Source organism: Leguminivora glycinivorella, chromosome 13, assembly GCF_023078275.1.
Source record: "Leguminivora glycinivorella isolate SPB_JAAS2020 chromosome 13, LegGlyc_1.1, whole genome shotgun sequence".
NCBI lineage: Eukaryota > Metazoa > Arthropoda > Insecta > Lepidoptera > Tortricidae > Leguminivora > Leguminivora glycinivorella.
The window spans coordinates 5,980,122-6,005,101 of NC_062983.1; the positions used below are offsets into that span (position 1 = coordinate 5,980,122).

A 24,980-nucleotide genomic window follows, 5' to 3' on the forward strand; every position below is an offset into this window, starting at 1 on the left:
AAAAATATGAAAAAAAAAAACATTAAAAACACACCGTTAAAATAAATACTGAGAAAATACGTAAAGCAAATAAATTCGTATGATCCATTTATGTACATATTGATACAAAGAAGGGTGACTTATCTGGCACGTGTCGGGCAGGTGAGCTTTATCTCTGATAACGAGGAAATTGCCTCACGATCAATACATGGGATTTTTCCTACACTTAAGCTTTCACTTAGGTTCAAATTATTACATATAATGCACATAGTCAATGTACTTTCAAACTAGAATAACTGAGTTTTTTTCTGACCATAAACAAAAAAAAAATACCATGTATCAAAAACAGTAGGTATCCCATCGGTAACTATAACATTGTCTACACTTTGTAGCAGATCTACGAAATGCTACGATAGCTACGAAGATGCTACAAGTGCTACGCAAGTGTTTAATAAGGAAGCATCAGAAAAAAAGGTTGACATAAATATAACTGAACTGACACTCGTGTAAAAAAAAAAAAATTTTCTTTTTTTTACTTAATCGCGAATTATTCGTTAAAATTCTTCAATGTAGGTACATTTTCTCTTTTTATTTCATCTAACAGTAAACTTTATGCCATAAATTTTCAAACATTTCACTCCATAACCGTTTAAGACACCCGTTTCCTTTTCTAATTTGTTTACTTACACGCAATCCAGGGGTGGCACCCCGCGTGTAAACAGGAAATAGTGAATTGACAACCCTAGCATTATTATTAGATTCCAACTACACAGATTGGGATTAATCAATCGTTTTACCCTATTAAAGGGTAATATTTTACAAATTTTAGCTGTCATATGAAATATCGAGAAACAACTGAATTATTAACTTTAATATCAAGGACCTAAGGACTAGCTTTTTTGGTGCAGTTTAATTTTAAGAAAAGGTGTTAGGACTAATCATTTTAAGTTCTTAAATAACTTGTTATGAATGTTTACTCGAATAAAATATCTTTTTGACGGTCTCGATATAGATATCTGTTTTCCGGTAGGTATGGGCAAAAATAATAAGTTATACTTGGCTTAAATAGCATAAGAATATTGTTAGTAGGTATTTCATAAAATAGTTACATACTTTAAAATGTATATACCTAATCTACCTACTACATTGATGGAATTGAAGCAGCTGCATCTAAAGTTTAATTTTATTTTTTACCTAAATCAGCAATTGTCCGACATGTCATTATCACACAACTTTAGTTTGTTTTTCCTTCTGACAATTATTAGGTACAATAACTTCATATTTTTAAGTATTTCCTGTTTTAACGAATTATCAATTTATACGCATGAGTAGCTTTGATAAAAAACTGTGTGGTTTTAAAGAAGTACATTATTATATTTTTCGTAGGCATATTATATTATTATTTACTTGAAATGCATAAAAACCCGAGGTTTGGTATTTCCGTTACAAATAATTATATCTTATAACCTACTTAAGAGGCAGTGTAAAAACCCTGAAGAATCAGAAATAGGACGGAAAGTACAAAATATATATGTATGTATATATGTACATATGTATGTTATTTACTCGTTTGGCATCAACAATATTTTCACTGATTACTCAATCTGTTATCGGGAAAAGTTTTACCTATAAAAATATTACAACATTTTTATGATGGTCCAAAATATGCTAAACATTTTCCACTGAGATGAATTTTTAATATATATTTATTATATTTTACACAAGCTTCGTTTATATGTATAATGCAGACTGAAATGGAACATTTTAAAGATAAACTACTAAATACTAATAAAAATATTACATCAAAAAATGTTTGCATATTTATTTTTGGGCCGCCATGTACTAAGTAATTTAGTGTAAAAACAAATTTTTCTCAAACATGCAATGAAATATTGTCTTTACGTTCCTTAAAATGGGCTGGGAAGTATCGCTTTTTGGGCGCAACAACTCGAGAGGACTGTAAAGGGATTTCATATTATTTTTTAGGCCAAGGCCTGCAAAGTAACTTTTTTTTTATAAAATATTGTCTTTTAGAGCATTTTTTTTATTTCATTGTATGTTTGAGAAAAGCACTATACATGCCTCGGCGTGAAAACGGATTCCCGGCCTCGTATCCCTATCCGGCCTCGCTCGCACGCTCGCTCGGCCGTATATACCCACTTGGCCGGAAATCCTCATTTTCCCGGCCTCTGATGTAATGTACTATTAAAACATATCTAGCTGAAAAAAAAATGCGTACAGTACGGCAACAAAAATAAAAAATATATAAAACTGTCAACCTTTATTATAGTTCTCTCTTTCGAATAAATATGTAATAAAACGGGACGACATTACGATGTTGTCACTTTTATTAGGGTTTCATACCATATTTTATTTCATATTGTCTGAATTTTTACTTTTTTTGCCAACCTGTACCTACATTGTACACTGAACTCTAAAAGTACATGGAGAAATTATCAATGAATTCATTAATAATCTCCATGCAATTTCGCAACTTGTTGTACATTTTAAAAACTCAAAGGCGCCTAGCCTTGAGAGATAACATACACTAGAGAATTTTCGATGGGTACCACGGCGGTTGGGGTGGTGTAATGGTTTAGCACGTCAGCCGCGATAGCTGAAGACCCGCTTCGCCATCAGCTTGATCGCATTTTCTTTAGTGTTTGGTATCTATATCTATTTCAGTTTATATAAATAAGTAGTATAAAGACTTACCTAAAGTTGGAGAACCACTTGACTAGTTGAGCCGTGTTGTTCTTATTGAACTTGATGTCGGGGAAGTACATCTTGAGCACCGCGGAGCTCGGATACCGGACCCAGAAGAACATGAGCTTCGCCTTGCGTAGGTGCATCGGCGTCAGCGTCGAAGAGTGCAATGGAGTTAAAGGAATTGGGTGCACATTTTGGAAAATCGGTGTAACATTTTGTAAGAAAAATAATAATAATAATAATTGAGTCGCATCGTACTGGGATAAATCCAACTGGTATTTTGACTCGCCTCATTCGGTGACACGCTTAATTCGGTGAAACAACCAAACATCGTTTTTCGGAATAGTGCTCCAAAGCTTGTAAGCTATTCCGCGAATAGTAAGAGTGGATTTAAATATGCAAGTTTGAAGTGAAGCGACTTCATTCATTTCATTATGAATGTATATTGTATGTACAGTATAAACTAAAGGAAATGCCATCATGGTTTTGATCATTTGAGGCGGTTTGTTTTTGTATTTTATTATTTCGTCAAAAACCTGAATGTGTTCATTGTTATGTAGGGTTTATCGCAATAAATCAACAATAGGAACCATTAGAGCATTTTAAAAGCAAAATGTTAATTTAATAGTAAACGTTCAATCAAAAATGTTTATTTATTTAATGTATTTCATAAACCTGCTTTTTACCACGTTATATTGCCGTGAACTAATTTTTGAACATATTTTAATCAATCATTTGAGTGTTTGTATTAATTAAATCTGTATGTGGCATTTAAAATGGTTGTTATAAGTAATCAGTTGTTTTTCGACCCCAGATAACCCAAGGCCATCGATAGCGATCGTTATAATTATATCGCGTCGATAAAATTAACGAGTCTCAGGATAGGTATTGCCATAGCCATTGTAAAATTACATAATAGTGGATTAAATCCTATTAAAAACGTTAAATAATCTTGAGTTTATAGCTTAGGTTAAACTAATGTTTTTTTTAATGTCGTTTACCATTTTTGTCATAAATAAAATAAAATATTTAAATAACGTAAGAGCCAACATCGATATCGTATTTAAACTCAGAATTTCCCGCCTTTTTGATTTAAACGAAATCTTTTTTAATTTTTGTCAGTACGAATAACCATTAGGCCTGATTTAGACGGCGTGCGAACTCGCATGCGATTTTAGTTACATTGCGGGCTGTTGAGGTTACATACAATTTAGCACAGCCATCAAATACCGCAATGTAATAAAAGTTGTATACGAGTTCTGGAGTTATACCGTCTAAATGGGCTCTTAAAAATGCTATATTAGAAAAAATGTTTCTCAATCTTCGATATTCTAGTATTAGCGAAACAGGTCACCCTGTAAAAGTTACATCCACGTAAAAGTAAAGTGAGTCACGATTTCATTGAGTGTTTATTTGAACTACAGCTACAAATTAAAGGATCTATGCAATTATGCATATATCGGGAAAGTAACACTTATTTAGAGATAAATTATCACTTGAACTTGAATCGTAAATAAATGGAACATGTCATAAAATCGTGACTTTTCTGTTGCCACGGATTGACCCATTTTATATATTTTTTTTGTCTGTCGATTTACTACTTTGTAGGACTGATTATTGTGTAACGTAACATTTCTTCGACAGTAGCAAGGCCGGTGTGTGCGTAGTTCCTTAGCGGTTAAATCTGATTACGGCCTATCCTGTATCGGACTGGTGAAGCACCACAAAGACCTAATCCATTTGCATCTAATCTTATAATGTGCCTTAGCCCGTTACGACCAGTGGAGGATAAACTATTTTATACAGTAGTCAACCAATTGAACCTTAGGCCACTGTAGGACTATGTCATAGTAACGTTAATTAATCAGATTGTAAGAAATCTCTTACCGCTTGTCATTTTGACATGGTTGTAGAGTGGCCTAGTGCTAGCTCATGGTTCCAATTGGTTGAACATACCTGCTAAAAGATGTGGAATTAAATATTTGTGTAGGAGAGCGATTTTTGCGTTTACACTTTTCACATTTGCCACCCAGGGGACCGATTTTTTAATTTTTAACGCATGAGTTCCCCGTTCGAAAGTCTCTAGAACACGACGAAATATTTTTGAAAAAGGATGACCAGTAATGGTGATGACCACTCTTTTTCGATTCTGATAGTTCAATTTAAATCGTTATTAGTCGAGATATAACTGAACGAAATTCACGAAATCGAATCGTCGACATTCAAAAATCGGCCCCCAGATTCGAATGAAACTGGTTTATCAAATTTTTGATAACTACAAATAAACAAGTTGTTAGAATTTGGATTATCTCAAAAACCAGTTATATTTTATGTCTGTCAATCTAAACATATTAAACTGTTACGTGTATCTCGATAGACATATTTATTTTTTGTTTTTAGTATTTTTTTATTTTATATAGTATACTATGTAATCTACACTTGAGAATGTACAAAAAAGGTTTTTATTTTTCGTAAAAAAAATACTTAATATCAGTATCCTACAGACTGCTTTTTCTAGCGTGGTAATCGGAATTAAAACTAAATGAAATAGTGTGGGAATCGAATGCGTAACCACAGCATTTGTGGGGTTACCGAGCTAAGTAGGAAGCGAAAGGTTAAATACCTCGTGAAGAAATAAGATATTACTGCGTGTCTAGAATCGGATTTCAGACGGCTTTTTAAGGAAATTTCAACAATTGATTTCAGACGGCTTTTCAAGGAAATTTCAACAATACGTGGAAGGAAAACGCGTTAAGAAAACCGCAAGCTATCGTCATCGTACGTAATTTCAATCAAAAGGATAAATGGTTTATATTAGGTATTCAAGTTTGAAACAATTATTATATGCAATAAGAATGTTAATGTGTTAAAGGACTCAACATTCAATAGTTTTTGTTAAGTTTCGATTTTTATTGTACTTATTTAATTTATAGAAGAATAAGAATTGTTTTGAAGCGATCTTGTATTTACTTGTACTCGACTTGATTTCATGTAGTTTTTTTAACTGTTTTGAGATTGATGCTCTCTTCTCCTAGTGAAATAAATTTAAGACTTGTGTCATGGTTTTTTGTAGGTGGATGAGTAGGCATTTTTTTGTAGGTGACGGGTTTTTTATCTGAGATGTGTTTTTTGGCTGTAATGGTTAAGAAAGACAATTGGTTAGTATGTTTTGTTCTATTTGAAAAGGATATAGTAGGCTGTACTCCGTCGTAAGGCAGGTCTGTAGAGTTGCAGTCGGAGTGCGGGTCTTGCGCGTCCATGTGCGGGTGGTGCGGCACGGAGAGGTGGTGCGGCACGTGCGCGTGGTGGTGGCGCAGGTAGTCGGGCGAGGAGTGGTGCGCCGCCGCCAGGAGCGCCGGGTGCAGCAGCGCCGGCGCGTGCGGCAGCGGCGGCGAGTCGCGCTCCGGCGCCGGCGGCGAGCGCGCCAGCCCGCCGCCCGCGCCGAAGAACGGCGAGTACGGCGAGAACACCTGGCTCTCGTGCAGCGACGGGTTCGGTATCGCCACCGACGTCGGCAGCGCCATCCCGCCGTGGTAGGGCCGCGGCGACGGCGACTCCGGGAACTTGCTCTCCGGCGAGTGGCCCACGCCCTCGCCCAGGATGCGGCTGACGGTGCGCGGCGTGATGCGCGTGTCCGTCACCTTGTGCCGCTTCTTCTTCGGCGTCACCACCAGGCTGAGCGCCTCGTTCTGCTCCGGGTTCGGCTCGCGCTCGAAGTGCCCGTTCATCGGGTACATCGCGCCCATCGGCTTCGGCGGCGCCTGGAACATGCCTGTCGGAGGCCGCACGTGAGAGCCGTGGCCGGGCCCGTCGCCGTGGAGCGGGAACGCTCCGGGCGGCCGGGAACCGTTTATTTGATTCATAAGCATCGGGTTATGCGTCAGGAAGGGCACGCCGTTCGGCGGTGGATGGACGGGTGGGTTACCTTGCATCGGTCCTGAGGGCCTCTCTGGGGGTTTCGGCTGCGGAGACTTTCTTTCGAGCAACCGCGTCGCCCGCATCAGGTCCTTGTTGAGCTGGTCCGCCGCCGCCGCCGCCGCTTCCGACTGCTTGCCCATGATTCTGCGCTGGTGCACGAAGCGAGTCACGATCGAGTCGATGAGGCTAGCCAGTGACGATGTGATTTCACTTTTCAAAACATCCGCTAGACCTTCCAAGTCAGCACCAGAAACGGGTCCTACTGAACCGGCATTGCTACGTATTGCGTCTAATCTTTCAGCTAATTCTGAGGACAGGGGAGGCTTGGGCGTCTGGCCGAGTTGCCGCTGCTGAGGAGAGTGCTGGTTGGACTGTGGCCTCTGCTGCTGCATGTTTTGTTGTTGTTCAGCCGCTTCTTTCATACGGGCCTCTTGCTGCTCTAGGAATAGCTTCTGGCTGACGTTAAGGTACATGGCTGCGGCATTGTTGAGCTGATGCGGATGCGGGGGATGCATGTGTTCTGGTGGGATGTGTGGGAGCATGGGCAGCGTGCCGTTGAGACCCGGAGGGAAGTGTGCCGCTGCATGTGCGTGCATCTTCGCGCTCATCATTTTGCTCATGACTTGCGACAGCATGTTTGGAGGAGCACTGGTCGGAATGGGAGGCGGGATTTCTTTCACCGGCGAAGGCGGCTCCGATTTAGGAACGGGGTCTTCCGTTTGCTCGACATCACTGCCATCATTATCGGCCGTTTCTGAGTCCTGGCCCATTCTATTGCACAGCTGCATATATTTTTCTTGCATTTCAGCTAATTGTTCTTGCATAGTTCTAAGTTGTGATTTTAAAGCATTCTTTTCTACTAACTTTTGTTGTATAGGTGGCCGGTCGCCGTCGTCGTCCGAGTCATCGCTGACCGTGTGCGCGCTGCTGCCGTGGCTGGTGCCGTAGCGCTCGGCCGCGCCGTCGTGCTGCTGCGGGTGGTACAGCTTCCGCTTCTTGCACCCGTTCACTTGCGGCTGCGGCGCGGGGCTGGCGCGCATGGTCGACACAATGTTCTCAACACGGGCACGTTTCACATCCTGCGGCCGCGGGGAGGAGCGCTGCGCGTCGCTGTCGCGGTCCTCGGGCTCCGACTTGGGAGCCAGCAACGGTTCGGACGGAGGCGGCGCGGGCGGCGGCGACGTTCGCGAATCACCGGCACTGTCCAACGCGAGCAGGGCATCGTCGAGATCCGGCCGGGAATCTCTGGAAGTCGGCCGCTCGGGCGACCGCTTCTCGTTCTTCGGTTCGTCATTGTTATTATTCGCTATCACATTATTGTTGTCCGGCGAGAGCCGCATGAGTTCCTTGCGGCTCTGTAAAATGTCTCTGAGCACTCTGTGAGCAATGCCGCCACTGGCAGCCTCGTCGCTGCCGTCCTCCTGTTTCGGCGGGCGGCCGAGAAGCTCGTTGAGCATCTCGGCCTGCGCGTAGCCGGGACCGAACAGCCCGAAGTGTTGTCGGCCCTCGAAAATGGCACCGTAAATACCGCCACTCATCGCGGAGCGCGCGGGCGCGGGACCGTTCGTCGCGAGAGTCGAGTAAGAATTGCGCGGCTCGCCGGCGTCCACGCGCTGTCTGGCGCGTTTCTGTTTCTTTAGAAGCTTATCTGAGTAGGGGGTATCCTCCTCCTCCGATGACATCATCGGCGTCGCGCGCCGCGATTGGCCGAGCGGGCGGCGGGCTGGGCCCCACCGCGCTACTTGCGCCGCATTGCCCGTTCTGTAAGAGAGGGGAGCGATGAGCACCTGCCTTGCGACCGACGCACGCGCACCGAATAATGTCTTACTATCAAAAGGCGTGCAATATGCATTCGGTGTGGTATTAGTATGAATATTATAACTATGTATTCATCCAAACATAAAAGTAGCAACGTTCCAATAGTAAATTATCATATTTCCTTATATGTTACATACTAAGATTTATGAAAGAAATGTAAAAAACTTACAAATATGAAGCAAAATATCGAATAATAATAACGAATTATTGAATTCATTTTGCTATCAAAAGTAGGCACCAACAACAAATTATAGTCATTTAGAAACTGATACAATCGAGTCACTAATATTCTCAAATAGTTCTTACATCGATCGTGGTTAATTTTAGAAAGATTCGATATATTATCGAAGCCATCTAAACTGCCCGCTATCGATATCAATTCAAATATTATAGATATTAGTTCGAATAATTCTTAATGACTTATAATTTGTAATACACTATCATGTATTATAGATAACTTATAAAGCACGTGCACAGTTGCTGATTTATTATGGCTATACGAAAATAGGGGAAAAAAATATTTCTCTTTTTAAGATTTCTTGTATTTTCTAATAAGACAGTGTTGGTATTCCAATTAGAATATTACCTAGTAAAATATTCTCAGATTTTTCGTAGCGATAATCAATTTCATTTTAATCGTATTTTCATAACCCTTTAAAGATTTTCAGCGAGATCTCTAACATTGACGGCCATCTCAAACGTTCATGTTTCTCACAAAATAGATGGCAAAGTAATCAGATTTCTAGTACATATTCTATTTACCTACAGAGTGTAACAAAAATGGTGGTGATCCGTTTAAGGGCATACTCAGTATCGTATTCTTATCAGGAAAAAGTAGAAGAAAATTTTTTTTTCGCTAAAAAAATTTTCACTTTTGTATGAGCCGGGCCGCGCGAATCGGTCGAATCTCCATACAAAGATAAAAAAATTTTTGCGAAAAAAAATTTTTATCCTACTTTTTCCTGATGAGAATACGATACTGAATACGCCCTTAAACGGATCACCACCATTTTTGTTACACCCTGTATAAGTATCTAGAAGAAACGATATTCAGTAAACTCAATGTTTTGCAAAGGTATAATTATTTTTCTTTTTTCCAGATATTGATAACCCATTAAATCATACAAAACTATAAAAACATCCACCTAAGTATCTCGTGCGTGTTAACACTCGCGACCAATGAGGAGCGAGGTACGTAGATGTCAGATAATGGACACACCTAACAAAGCAGACATTAATTCCTTTTGGAGCGTGACTCCGCCGGTGGACAATGAAGCTAAAAATGTCAGAAATTATTCTGTGAGACACGCGGTTTTTCTGCGTTTCCATTACACTTTGTTTGCATCCTAGATACCGGAAAAATATGTATGTACAGAGGCTAAAAGAGTAAAGATTAAAAAGTGGCAATGACATCTTAATTTCGTCATTTTCAAATCAATAATTATGTGGGAGAATATTCTGTGTCTATACAGTACAGTCTGACCAAAAAAAAAAAAAGAAATTAAAAAGTGGCTACATCATAGTGTCGTTCCGTTTTCTCACACATATGGTTTTGAGAGGGATGACACTACTACAATGTTGCCACTTTTTAATTCCTACTTTGTGGTCAGACTGTATATCTATTGCAGCAGAAAAGTAAAGACTTTGTAAATATAAATATTTCTCTATACGGCTCTTTAGATTAAAAGTAAAGCAAGTTTATATTTAATAAACTATATCAGTCGTTTTTACAATCCTATAATAATCTCAACGTAGTATTAAAATTCAAATAAAAAATTCTTAATCATGAACATGTTTATTTTATTTTCTGCATTGATTGTTACATATTACATTTATACTACATTTCATAGATTGTTTACCAGCTAACCAGTCAAGTAGGTTTGTTTCTTAAGTTTTTTATTTTTATTTTGTAAAATAGGATAATGTAAACTCATCTGTAAACCGAGGGTTTTTTATGTACTAGATCTTTACACCCTTATTCATAAACGTACTCTAAAGAATTAGATATTCATTTGTCCCTTTTCTACGTATTGGTGTGATAGAAAAAGACAAACGAACTTTATCGGCTTTGACGTTTATGAATAGGGGGGTTATAGTATTTTCCAGTAGTTAGAAAAATCCGCTCCCAAGTAGGTAGGACAGAAAAGATAAACAAAGTCCCCGGGGCGACAAAGAAGCGTGACGCAGCGGACTTCCGTTGCACTTTGATTAAATCGTGGGCTAATAGGATAAGTATCTGTCAATGAGAACATCCATACTAATATTATAAATGGGAAATTGTGTGTGTCTGTTTGTTTGTCCGTCTTTCACGGCAAAACGGAGCGACGAATTGACGTGATTTTTTAGGTGGAGATAGTTGAAGGCATAGAGAGTGACACTGGCATGACTATGCTTTTTCGTAAAATATTGAATTAGTGGTGAACACAGTGGACAGTTGAAGTCATTAAAATGGCCCATGGAAAACTTCGTGACACAATGGACATATTCGGACCTAATGACTGAAAGATGCACTACACTATACACACTATATACAAATTTAATTCGTAAAAAACGTTACGATACATTTTCAAATGAATTCATTAACACAAGCTGATATTCCCCCTTGTTAGAGTCATGTGGTTGTGGGTCAACTGTGTGGACTTAATTTTTAAACTAGTATCAAAATTACTAAAAAAACGTAACACAGTGGACAATTTTTGACTGATTTTTATTGGAGATATAAGTAGTGTAGTGGAAACTCCATCATCTCGCGTCTCTGGCAACATCCGCAATTTAGATGACAATGAGATGGTATCAATGGGGCTGCTTCCGATGGCGTGACTGGCCACTTGCGACCGCCGTCACGGGCGACGCTTATGTCGCTGTACAACACAAAAAAACATTGGACATTAAAAAAAAAAAAAAAAAAATACAAGAATTCTTTTCATTGACAGACAACACAATGATACAAGATTGATACAAGTTTTTTTTTTAAAGTAGTGACGATATCAATCTTCAACTTGAGTATGTATTTGCTCGTAGCTTGCTTCTTCAAATATTGTAGATTGCATGCTTTACAATCCACAACATTTGAAGAATCGTGTGATCAGCCAAATTGTCATAAGTCATAAATATCGCAAGTATGGTTCAAAATACAGATGAAATATTTAAATGCGACGTGACCTTTATTTGAATGTCTAGACATTTGATGTGTTTTCATTCGTCTCGGAAGCGTTGCATCCCCGATGTGGTCAAACTTATCAAAAATGTAAGAGTAGTTTCCGAAAAAAAAAGTGTTGTCAATTTTCAAAAAGCACTAGTTCCACATATTGCCACTACATTTCTCACACTGTGCCTATTACCAGCAAACGAGCAGTTACTCTTAGATCTATGCGAAAAACGTCATTCCTTATACTCATACAAATATGACTCACTTTTGCTTAACTAAATAATACTATCTCCATCTAACTATCAAATTATCGTATCTTGATCAATCTTGCCAATGAAATATAAACTTTAGGATCTAAGGTTTAGGGTTGGTATTTGAGTGTAGTTGTGTAGAAGTATACAGGGTGTCCAAAAAGTCATTGTAATGAAGTTCGCCTGTAATTTGTGGTCATTTCGGTGGAGATTGAACAAAATGGCGTCGCTGGAGCGTCTCATATTGTTCCGGTGTTTCCGGTGCTTTATGCTCAGGTTTCTATTAAGGTCGATGGACTGGTTGCAAAACACCTATGGATGTACTAGCCGTCGTAATAATGCTATCTCTTTCTTTCTTGGTTGCTTTAGGATAAAGAAGATAACATTATGACCTGGTGTTGTGGTAATAGCATTGCAGGTTGAGGATTAAATAAATTCGCTTTGTCAACGCCAACTTGAATACTAGGCAACACATTAGCAACACCTTTTCAACCTTCTAGCAATTTGAAACACAGTTGTAAAAATATTTTTCCATTTGTTAACTCGTCTCGTCTGCCTCTGTGCGTCGTATTTTTTTTAAAGTCGTTCAGATAGATAACTGATATAAAAAATAATCGTTAACTCTTTTCAGGAACTAAAATAGGATTTAGATACTTGCGTGATTGAGTGGCGCTGATTGTCAAATAATACGCGGATGAGCAAGTCAAACATTCATTTGATTAAAAAACCCACAAAATGAAAGCAGCGCCAGCACACCTAGCGAATAACTTTAGTATAGTTTCCATATCGCACCATAAAAACCTCCCCTCTATAGTTATGTGTTCCGGTTATTTGGCACCATGAATAAGCAATGTGTGACCCTACTGCAATTCCTATACTTTAAGTTATAATTAAGTGGGGTGTAATTTAGTTTTCAACAATGTGGAGGAATTTGAACGGTGGTGTGGACTGGCCAGTAAATTGGGAAAATATTTGGAGAGATATGAAATATTGCTAAGTTTGCTAAGTTTTGGAAATATATATCTTTTTTCGTACGTTTTTGGTCTAAATACGAGTAATCAAGAAGTCCCCAGAGTAGACAACCAAGTACTTAAGTAGGTAGGTACCTATACATCTTCTCATTTCCACATTGCACATCTGCGTTTTCGTCCGCAGTTTGCTGTGTTTTAAAAGGGGTTAGTTTAACTTAGTTAAAGGCCGGCTACGCACCTCAACACCTCTCGTGTTTCTGGTGTCCATGGGCGGCAGTGATCGCTTACCATCAGGCGACCTGTCTGCTCGTTTGCCTCCTATCCCATAAAAAATAGTTTCCTAATCCTAAGAAAAAAATTGATTTTATAGGAAATTATACTTTATTGCGACAAGTCCGGTTTGTCTAATATTTTCAAGAAATACGAGTAAATTGGTTAGTTAGTAACTTTTTGCCTTGGGATGGTGGCTGAAAAAAGCGTTAAGATTCGAACCCATATCCACCTCTTTGGAAAATGTTAGATCTTAGCACTAAGTAAACGGCCCCCAAGACTAAACTATAGCCAGTATTGTTCAAAGCGGGCACAGGCATGCCGACCTGTTGCTACTCACCCTTAGGGCACCACTAGTGTTGTGTACGGTGTTTAGGATTTATCGACATTCGATGGTTTAGCTTGAGAACAGAGAAATAGAACGAAAATTTTATCAAGACAACTATAAAAATAAATCTCATTCTTTCTACATCTGTGTACACTTGTACAGTCGAGTTCATAAATATGTGTACATTTTTTCACCTTGTTGCAACGAATGAATGTTAAGGTAGGTTTCTTTTTGCTCAGTGTTGCCTAGCAGAAATTTTCACCAGCCGCCACTGATAGGTATTAAAAGTTTCTATTGAACTCTAATACCTACTACTTTTCGACATATCACTGTCGACAGTGGTCAACCACAGCCAAATCTACGTAAAACATATATTATGTCCACCAATAAACTTTACTCCCTTGTAATAAGACGAAGATTGCCTTAACTTATTTCACATCGATATTAACCACATCTTTTTTTAATTTTACTCCCTCATAATAAGGTAAAAAATGTATAGGTACAAATGTTTGATATGTAATTAGCCGTGACGAATGTCGACAAGTCGACGGAAGCGCTTTCCCCGCCCTTTGGAAACCAGGTGCTAGCGCGGAAGTGCAGGTTTAGTATGGGAAAAGATTTTTCAACAGGCATTTTTAAGGCGAGCTGTATTTATACAGGTTTTGTGGTATTAAAATACGACAAAACTCTGTACTTTTAGGTATTTAAAAGAACGTAGACCAATAATTGGTACATTTTCGGGTAGTCACAACATTTATTAACCAACCAAATAAAGTGGATCTATCACTGAGCGATCTATCTTCTTGTTGTCTGCCTTCTTATTTAGTCGTGTAATGTTTTTAATTTACTCTCAACTGGTATAAGGAGCCGTTTGAGGGTACATTTTGGTTACATTTCTTTAAATACCTAAAGATAGAGACTATAGCTACCTTATTTTGTAGAACCTACATACATTATAGGTATAGATACCTACCTCTCTATCAGAACTACAAATACACAGTACAACACATATAAATGATAGGCAAAATACAAATTATGCTATAATTTAATATTTTACTGGGTACCATCGACCATTAAAATACCATTTGTCGTGATTTGAAATATATTTTTTTCTATTTATAAGTTATAAATTATGACTTGTAGTTTCCTTTTTTTTTAGGTCTCTATTTTAGAATGATTACAATTTAGGTAATTTTATGAAAACCTATAAAATCTTACGTTCGAAAATTACTTATAACAAAACATCCGGGAAAACACTTTTTAAGAATGTAAATTTAGAAATTTATGGCCAAGCAATCATAAATAAATAACCACATAAATTATTCCACAAAATTACTAGATAATCATCTTCCACCGTTCTGACCATATGGTCAGTTGCCATAAGTCACCGGTCTTTAAAGTTGCCCCAGTCTCAAATGGAGTTTACCCCATTACATTTACTACGTACATACGTCGTTGTAGAGGAAAATGGTGTAATTGAGGGGTTGTGGGGGTGAGTGGTTCCCACGCATTCCTATACTTCCCCTTTCGGTACCATGTGGTGCTGTGGTATTATTATTGGTATTGCAAATTGTCTTAACGGATGGCAAGTTTGAAATGTCGGGTGTGAATATAAATTGTTGTTACTTATACTATTAGATAGTTTAAGGTGTATGGGCAAAGGAAGCAAGCAGCTGTTTGCAATCTTAAGGAGCATGTCATTGGATTCAGTCGAGTTGGAAGAAAAAGTATGTCTCGCAAACTGATCAATGAGATCTTAAATAACCTAAGATCGCTTAGATGTGAAGAATTGTTCAAGTTCACTGAGTTGGACGAAGCAACATAACCAATTCAGTCGTCCAATAAAATAGTAATAAATCGAAACTCGTATTCGAGTTTTTGCTCCATTTCAATGAGATTTTAGAGAGCACCTCATAATTATTTTTGATTAAATTAAAACAAAATATCACTAACACTATAATTTGCCGAACAGGGGAACATTACGTCGTTTTCCACAGACTTTCTAACGGCGAATTCATGCGTTCGAGATTCAAAAATCGGTCCCTGGTATCCATCTTCAGCTTCATTCTTGATAATCATTGTAAAAATTCGCTTTTTTAATAAAAAAAAATTATTTACTTGTGTACCATGAAAAGTGGTTATCACTTTTATAGTGGTTATCACCATTATATTTTACATCTGATAAAACTGGCCGGAGCAGGCGGCAAATCGTGATGAGTGGCGGAAGAAAGGGGAGGCCTTTGCCCAGCAGTAGGACACAATTATAGGCTAGATAAAAAAAAAAAAAACTGGACGCTCGTGAAAACAGACGAATTTCTATTAGGTAGGTACAAATGGAAGTTACTCAGTCGCACCTCAGTCGTAAAGATTGCCTTTATCAGCCGTAGGTACTAAAATTTGGACAACATAAAAGCCTAGATAGAACAAAGGAACCCTATCATTATATCTGGGCATTAAAAGTGACCATTACATATTTAATAAGCAAAAGGCCAGTCCAATAATAGCGCTTAGACATGCTAGATTATCCGATAAAGCGCGCGAAGACTCGAATATCGAACGAGATTCAAAATGGCGGACAGCGGCGGTAAAGAATCATAAATTATATCGTGTATAAATATTGGATTAATTGCTTTGTAAAGTTTAAGGTCTCGTCAATATTAATGTAAACAGTTTATTGTTGTTTGTTGTAACGATACGAGTATTCGAATGTCATTAATCATGGCGGTTTTTTTGATTAAACACAGAAAAATGAATGATCCTAATTGTAAATACATAGATATATTTCTAGACTGCAAAGCATCATGTCTTAAGTTACATTACAAGATGTATATTTTATAGTTTAGTTACACGAGGACATGGTTTCATTCAACAATCGCTCTTGGCAAACATTGTAACTTTTATGATTTGATGGAAGCCTCGCTTTATAAGCCAGCGCGTTTTATTCTATGAAGTTATGCAATACAATACGGTGAGAAATGTGGCCAAGCAAAGAATACATTAAGTGCAAAAAACGTATCAAAAAGACAGTGGACAAAGATGGTACGTAGGAATCCAATAAAAATGTTAAGTTCGGCTATGTAGACTGATTGAAGATACCTCTATTGATTGCTGGAACTTTCAGATTCTCTGTCATTTTGATTTCATTTTGTTTGCTTGTTTTCCACCTCCTCTCTGCCAGTTGTCAAAGCGGACCCCAGGCTGTGAGCCGTGCGTGGCAAATGCAGGGATAACGCAAAGAGGATGATGCTCGCTCTCCACCGTCTATGGACGTATTTTACTTCTTTAGGTATACTTTCTAGAACTTGGCCCATTTTGTTTTCAAAGTTGTCCACCCAACTTTTTTTGGACTTGAAAATTTTTATGTGGCTTCCACTCAGAATCGCGAGCTCTTTCAATCCTAATAGGAGAAAAAAAGTGTCCTAAGGTTTTTTTTCCATTCCGTTACCATTTTTTCATACATTTTCTATGGCGGTAACGGAATGGAAGGTTTGAAAAATGTATGGAAATCTTGGGACACTTTTCTCCTATCAGTATCGAAAGACCTCGCGATTCTGTAAAAAATACCCATGTTACAAAAAAAGTGGGGTGGACTTTGAAAAAACCGGCCAAGTGCGAGTCGGGCTCGCGCACAAAGGGTTCCGTAGTAGCAAATATAATAAACTTATTATGTCAATTATCTCAAAAACTATAAGAGATACTTTGATCAAACCAAAAATCGTTGAAAGAGTTAATTAGCATGCATCACCTCTATTTTTTTTAGAATTTTATACCCCGTAGTTATAAAAATAGAGGGGGGGGGACATACTTTTTACGACTTTGAGAGCTGATATCTCAAAAACCGTTCACTTTAAGAAAAATGTTTTTTAGAAAACTTTATATCATTTTAAAAGACCTTTCCATTGATACCCCACACGGGTATGTACATCGAAAAAAAAAATTTTCATCCCTCAGTTACATGTATGGGGGCCCCACCCCCAATTCTTTTTTTTTTTACTATTTAGTGTCATAATTTTGTAGCGGTTCATACAACACATATTCCCATCAAATTTCATCACTGTAGTACTTATAGTTTCCGAGTAAATCGGCTGTGACAGACGGACAGACGGACAGACGGACAGACGGACAGACGGACAGACGGACATGACGAAACTATAAGGGTTCCGTTTTTGCCATTTTGGCTACGGAACCCTAAAAAATGGCCCACTCTTGTCATATAAATATTTTTAACCCCCGACGCAAAAACGACGGGGTGTTATAATAATGACGTGTTTGTCTGTCTGTCTGTCTGTTTGTGTGTGTGTCTGTTTGTGACATCGTAGCTCCCGAACGGATGAACCGATTAAGATTTAGTTTTTTTCGTTTCAAAGCTAAATTAGTCGGGAGTGTTCTTAGTCATGTTTCATGAAAATCGGACCAATATGTCGCGGTCGGGGGTCTCTCAAAATTTTAATTTTGTGGTTAGGTTATTAATATTACAAATCAATATTCAGACAAAATAAGGACAGTAAAGGGTGAAGCGGCAATCAGCATGCATAACTTATAAGTGTTCGTGCGGCCATTACTGTGCTTCTATGGAAGGACAGAGCTTATCGCTGGATCGCCAGAATAAAACCGCCGATAAGATCGCGTAGGGATGGGACACAGGTGGTATTTGTCGATAGTTTGATTGAGGGAAAGCTAGCTGTAAAATCGCAGAACATAGTTGTTTAAATGACTAAAAACGACCGTGGGTGACGAGTGACGGAGAAAAAATAGTATGAGAATAGTAGGTTATTTTTCCAAGTTCATACCTACTGACTTTAATCTTATATCGAGCTTTATGATTCCTGTAGTCCGAATATTAAAAAAAAATATTCAGGACGTTTACAAAATTTCTTATGCATATTCAATTCATACACATTTATCAATATTAACAGAAACCTCACTGAAAGACATCTATTTGTATGCTAATAACTCAAATTGTTTGTGCATCTAACGCTTCAATGAAGTGTTTATACTCGTAATGCTGCTCGTTTCAACGATGACGTACTCTGCTTAGAGACGTCACTCTATAGCACTGACCTGAGCGCCCAACCTCAAAAGACGCTAGTGCACTGAGAGAAATTTGCATTGTCAATTTAACAAGTTCGACTTGTTGCGGGTTTATCCGTTTGAAACAAAAGTATTGTAGTAAACGGAATAAATCACAACGTTGATGATACAAGTCGAATTTGTTCGAACAACAAGGTTAAACTTGTTAAAAGATATTTGATTGAATCAGCCAAACATTATGTTTAAAACAATATGAGTCATGTTGCTTTTATAAAATCGACTTGTAGAATGTAAGTTACACTTAACAAAATCTAACTTGTTGTTTGAACCAAAGAGCACATAGGCGCTATTTTAACCAAAAAACTTGTTGAACGAACATGAAAATTGGTTGTTTTTTTTTCTCAGTGTGTGAGACAGCTCTAAAGTATACATACTTGCCAACGATTCATCGACTATCGATATATTCACCATCCCACCCCTACACCCCGTGGAAGACAGGCACTTATTAGCCGTCATTACCTGCCCGGTATCACACGGCATATGGCCAATACAACGAATATGGCCACGACACTGCGACATGCGATACTAATTACTCTACATACTTACGCTATTTGCTATTTGACATGCCATGGAGACAGCGAAAATGGCGTATTTTTTATTACTTTATGGTAACTAAAGCCCTTTTAATGGTAGGTAGGTTGCAAGGTAGAAGAATCCTATTGCATGTCATAAATGTTAATGATAAAATACCTTGAAATACAAACTAGGGACAATATTACTTATCTATTGACGTGAAGGTACTAGTAGAAAGTTGTACCTAGTTTATAATTTTGACCTAAAAGTCTCCAAACTTGGCGGGTTTTCCGTTTTCTTATGATCCAAAGAGTTACGTAAATACGTACATAGCACATTATGTCAGTCAGGCCATAAAAGAAATGAAGGATAGGGTACAAAATACATGACGAAAAAATCGTGTGAAAAGCTTATCGCTCCAACTAGTAAAAATACAGAAGTTTATAGCATTTTGTAGCCATAACTATTTAAACAAAGTTTCAAGCTCTTGAAACACATTTTTATTACAAGTTTCAAACAAACTCATAAAGCGGTCAGTAAAGATTTGACATGTTATCGAGGCTATAATGAACACTATTAAAATCCCGCCCACTTGCCCGTTTATCGTCCGTTGCGAAACACTGTTTCTTATCGTCGTCTGTCGCACAGAAAATTGATAAAACATATCTGGTTACAAATTAATATTGCACGAAGTTTGGTACAAAATGCGAGAGATGAGCGAGTGAGAACAACGCTACAAAGCTAATCGAACAAGCTCATACTTTACGCATTAGCTAATAAGAGTGATGGATTTAATAAAATAGGAGACAGTTTTTCATATTATGTAGCTACTCGTATAAAGTTATAAATCGATCCTTAAATAAATCTTGTAAAGATGAAAATAAGGTAGCTAAAATAAAACGGATCTAATAAGTAGGTTTGTTGGTCATCTTATCGTACAACCTACCTATGGGTAAAAATCACATAAATATCCAGTTTACAAGAAAATGTTGCCTCTTTTAGGGCCAGTTGCATCAACCACATTTGACAGACACATCATCGTCACGCAGCAGACGTCTATGGGACTTCCCATATATGTAATAAAATTTAACGAATGATTTAACGGAGACAGACGGTTTGGTGCAACCGGCCCTTAATCTCGTAACTTTTACCAAAACTTTATTAAGCGGTCAAATAAGTAGGTAGGTACAACTCAAAATCATCCTTCGTGAATTACGACAAGGCTCGAGACGACGCGATACATACGACCGGAGTTCTAAATAAGTACTTTATCTGTATTAATCACAGGTATTAATTTATTATGTATCGCGACTCTTTAGTCTTTAGTTTAGTGTAGAATAATAACCGCTTTTCGCTCATAACTCACACCCGCACGCGACACAACTCTACACCACATCTGGTGGGTTTCTTATCACGCCAGAACCACCAGTCATTGTTGTGAAGAACAACATTCAGTTTTATCTCATTACTCATATTTCCGTTCACTACTTTATTATTTCACTTCAAAAAGGCGTATCTCGACTTCAGTCACTTATGACTTACGCCTTTTTTGCTAAGGATGGTTACTAGTCAAATGGAAACTAAAGAAATGACCGTTTTTTTTGTAACAATTGAAGGATAACCCTTGTTTATTGTTATTGCAACTCGTTAAGCCATCATTATCGGTCATAATATTTGTTTACGATGTCACAAAAGGTTATTTTTGTTGATGACAATGATAACCTTGTTTATTTGGGTTCGGGTAAGGATGATTGACGAGTGTAAAAATGTGACTGTAAAATTTATTGCAGTCCTAAGAAGCAGATGTGTAAACATAAGTAATTAATTTCATAGATTTTTGTCAGTTAAGTACAAAAAAACTGGCTGCGCCAGGGGCTACATTTTGTTCCAGGGTACATACGAATTTTACCTTATCCACGTGGATAAGACATCTGTCACTCTCACACTGACATGCTTGCTCCACGTGGATGTGATAAAATTGGCAGCATGAAGTTTTTTTTTTTTGTACTATGCAGATCTGAAAGTAAGGTAAAAGTAATATACTTACTAGTGTTCGACACGCTAATGCCCAATATATATATAACACCCGTTTATAACATTTATGACTTAAGAGTGAAGCGGCGTCTACTGGTGTGGCGATGTACCTACAATTTTACCTTAATTATTTACGATAGACACATTGATATACTTCTGAAGTTGTGTTCTAAGCTCATAGTTTATCAATCATTCCACCCATAGGTAAGCGTAATCCAACTGCCCTAAAACAAACTAATTTGTCATATCATAAAAACTACTCACAACATAAACAACTAAGGATGTGTGTAATGGCTCAATTGGTCTAATCGGAGCAATAGGAGCATCCCAGCGGCAGTCAAAACTTCCCGAACCCTGCACTTGCACTTAGGACACTTCCATGTATGCCACAAATTGGTTCTTCCTTTCAAACAATCATTGTGAGCCGAGGACACACTGGACTTTTATACTGTATGGCGAATTTAAATGAAAAGATGATGAAAATATTTTTGGGATGTCATTAAAACTTATGTTTATTTTTTGACTTCCGTGGTTTTGCCAAGATTTGCCACGTCTGTCTGGCCATCCGTCAGTGCTAGAAAGTTGGATCAATCACAATTCTTGTTTGATTCATGTGTCTCCCTCCTTACTTGCGCCGAAGCTGTACCTAAGTAGGCACAGAGTTCAACTATTGTCTTGACCTTGCCTTTAAACATTCAAATATAAATGCCTTGTGTTTGTTTGAAAAATATGCTTAACCCACAGTCATGGTCACAGTCGGACCGGAAAGCGACTGGGCCAATCCCGATGCTTCCCTTACCGTTTGGTCAACTGAGGTCATGGATGCGTCAAAAAACCAGAACACAACACGCTGAGCAATGGGCAAACACCAGTACCTGTAGACATTCCCGGGAAGTAGTACCACACCCGAATGCGCGCTTAAAAAAGCGCCTACTAACTCTGAATAGAGCATCGTTACGAATAATCGTAGGCAACATTACTGGACACTGCCCACTTAACAAACATTTACATGTTATAGGTAAGACCGACAGCCCTCTATGTCGAGGATGCCTGTCGGCCGAAGAAACGGTCGCCCACGTCATCCTGGAATGCGAGGGAGTGAACACACAACGGGCTCAAATCCTCAAAACGCAATGGCCCCTATCTTTGAGGCTAAGTGCTGAAAACGGAGCCCATAACCATAACCATAACCCACAGTCATGTCCCGTTTTAACTTAAGTCAAGATCACCCACAGCTAGGTCTCAAGTATCGCTTTTTAAAGCTGAGCAACAGTTCATGACCCATATAGGTGTGCGGGACACCAAATCATCTACATAGTTCCTGAGTTCCTGATTAGGTACTAGAGATTTCAACTCAGTCGAGTTCACGACCCATGTGTACCCCTCCTAAAGCGCCTTGAGATTGTACCTAGATCCCGAGTTCTGATCTTTTAGATTTTTTTTTTAATCGGGCATCAGTTCACCCATGTGTCCGCCAACTTGCACCTATAGGTGGCACTGAAGCTTTAGTAGTTTCATGTGTTCTGCCTACCCCTTTATGGGATACAGGCGTGATTGTATGTATGTATGTATGTACCTATAGGGCTCGAATTGTATCCAGATCTCCTGTTCTGTACTCTTACAGAACCTTTTTTTAAATCGAGCAACAGTTCACCCATGTGTCCCCCTCCTAACGCGCGCCGAGATTGACTAGAGTTCCGTCGCAAGCGGAGCGCGTGCAAGATTGTTTCCTCGTTAGGGAGCAATTGAGGCCCAGTTCCGCTCCTTGCGGGACCCTACTCGAGGGACTGGGATTGATATGTGACCGTAGACTTTGTCATATAGTTAGAAATAATAAACAAATGTTATATTTAGACATTTTTAAACAGATTGACTGAATGTAAGGTCATGAAGGCTTGTACGATAGCTTCTGAGTTCTGAACGTGCGATTCTCTCAATTCAACATAAAAACAATTATTCCGTAATTCTGCTCCTTACAGGGTCGGAAAGAAGGAAAGAAGTACTTAAATTATATTAGTTTTTTTATACCACGTCAGTGGCAAACAGGTATAGGGGTATGGGTATTAGTGGCAAAGCAATTGTATTGGGTATGTCGCTCTCACATCGGTCTGTTCAGACACCAAAAGCGATGTTTCTTGTATTTATTTATTTAATCTTTATTGCACAAACAAAATACAATTGTACACAAGGCGGACTTAATGCTATAAGGCATTCTCTACCAACCAACCTTCGGGCAAAACAGAGAAATTGTAGGCGGTGCAACATTAAAGTACATTAAGAACAAAATAGTTATTCAAGTTGATTGCACAATATTATAGGCTACTTGACCCTTTTTTAAAGTCTATCTTATATTATTATTTTCTGTCCAATGAACCGAAAAAAAATATTACCATATTTCTTTCACTTAATCAGGCAAAAACAACATTAGCCATGTTAAATTAATAAAAAAAAAATTAAATTAAAAATTGTTTCTTCAGTTTCAGTAATTTTTTACAATGTACAAAGGTCGGTGTCTCTTTTTAAGTATCAAATAAATATGTTAATCTATATATTGTCTGTGCATAACGTCAATCGAGTTGAACGAAAAATTTTCTGACATTTATGTATAAGTCATAAAGTTCATCATGTTATGTGATTGACTCGACATAAAGTTAAGTTAGGTTCTATGACGTCATCACATAGCTGACAGCGTTTTCGGTGGCCAAAGTTAAATAAAATATTATACACATTTTCAATCGAAAATACGTAGTCAAGTCATTATACACTTTTAATACCCAAAATTTATAAACATTGGTTTCTTATGTCAAATACTACAGGAAACAACCATTTTTTGTGCCAAATTCGATATGAGTCTAGTAAAAAGGATAAATTTGTGCCAAATTCGATATGAGTTTAGTAAAAAGGGTAAAGGGATAAGTTCGTGTACTAGTGATAAGCTCTTTTTCTTGTGTGTTGTATTATATTTTAGTACAATAAAGTGTTTTACTATAGTACTACTACTACTACAAGGCTATAAAACGATTTTGTGTACACAATACACATACATGTCTAAGTTTTAAGCTTCTATCTCTATTTTAGTTTATAATTATTACTACTACAGAATAGAATATCTACGTACCTTCTTGCAGCATCTAACCTACATTCCTAAACCCTTTCCCCATTACCCCCGCTTGGCAAGACAGAGCTCAAACTGCTAACGCGATCCCAGTTGAAACCGGGGCGGGTGCGAATAGCCAAAAACCCTGGCCGCCGTCCAAAGTGTTCAATACTGGCATAAGAATAACTGCAGAGGATACTAGAAAATGTTGAAGTGGTAACATACAGGGGGAAATTTTAAACAAATATCTTCAAGAAAAGATGACAAGTAATAAATTTTTAGACAAAATTGTTTACTTGGAAAATTTTGTACTTTGTGTTTGTTGTTGATTTACAGCCTTGTGATACTAAACGATTTCGGATGTTTATATAATACTTACTTAGGTGCCTGTGTGGTGACGGGTTAAGAATTTTACCACCCCCTTTCTTCCCGTGGGTGTCGTAGAAGGCGACTATGGGATGTGGGTTAAATTGTGGCGTAGGCGAGAGGCTGGCAACCTGTCACTGCAATGTCACAGTTTCATTTTCTTTCAACCCCTTATTTGCCAAGAGTGGCACTGAAGCTTTAGTAGTTTCATGTGTTCTGCCTACCCCTTTATGGGATAGAGGCGTGATTGTATGTATGTTACTTAGGAGTCAGTCTTCCCCGGACTTAGAAGTCTATTTGAGTCTGTCTCAAAAGTAGTTTGGCCCTGCCTTTTTAGATGTTTGAGGACTCTTTCTTGCCTAGTGCGATAGTGTTATTATTATTAATTATTTTAATAACACTGTCGCACTACCACGGAAATGTGATAGACAGAGTCGTGAGCTACATACGGAGCGTTTAACCCATGTCCATATTATCCATCGAATAA

General features: G+C 38.3%; 1 protein-coding gene across 2 annotated transcripts in view; it reads right to left on the reverse strand.

Moving 5' to 3' along the window:
• Positions 1-24,980, reverse strand: part of LOC125232369 (homeobox protein prospero) — a 147,866-nt gene that overhangs the window by 19,537 nt on the left and 103,349 nt on the right. Inside the window, exons 4-6 of one of the 2 annotated variants that reach the window (XM_048138007.1) lie at positions 6,614-8,367; positions 5,880-6,460; positions 2,695-2,849 (exon numbers count right to left, since the gene is read on the reverse strand). In XM_048138007.1, coding sequence (XP_047993964.1) covers positions 2,695-2,849; positions 5,880-6,460; positions 6,614-8,291 — 2,414 coding nt within the window. In that variant the 5' untranslated portion in view covers positions 8,292-8,367. Of the gene's footprint in view, positions 1-2,694; positions 2,850-5,879; positions 8,368-24,980 lie in introns of both variants that reach the window. The other variant, XM_048138006.1, reaches the window with a different exon arrangement.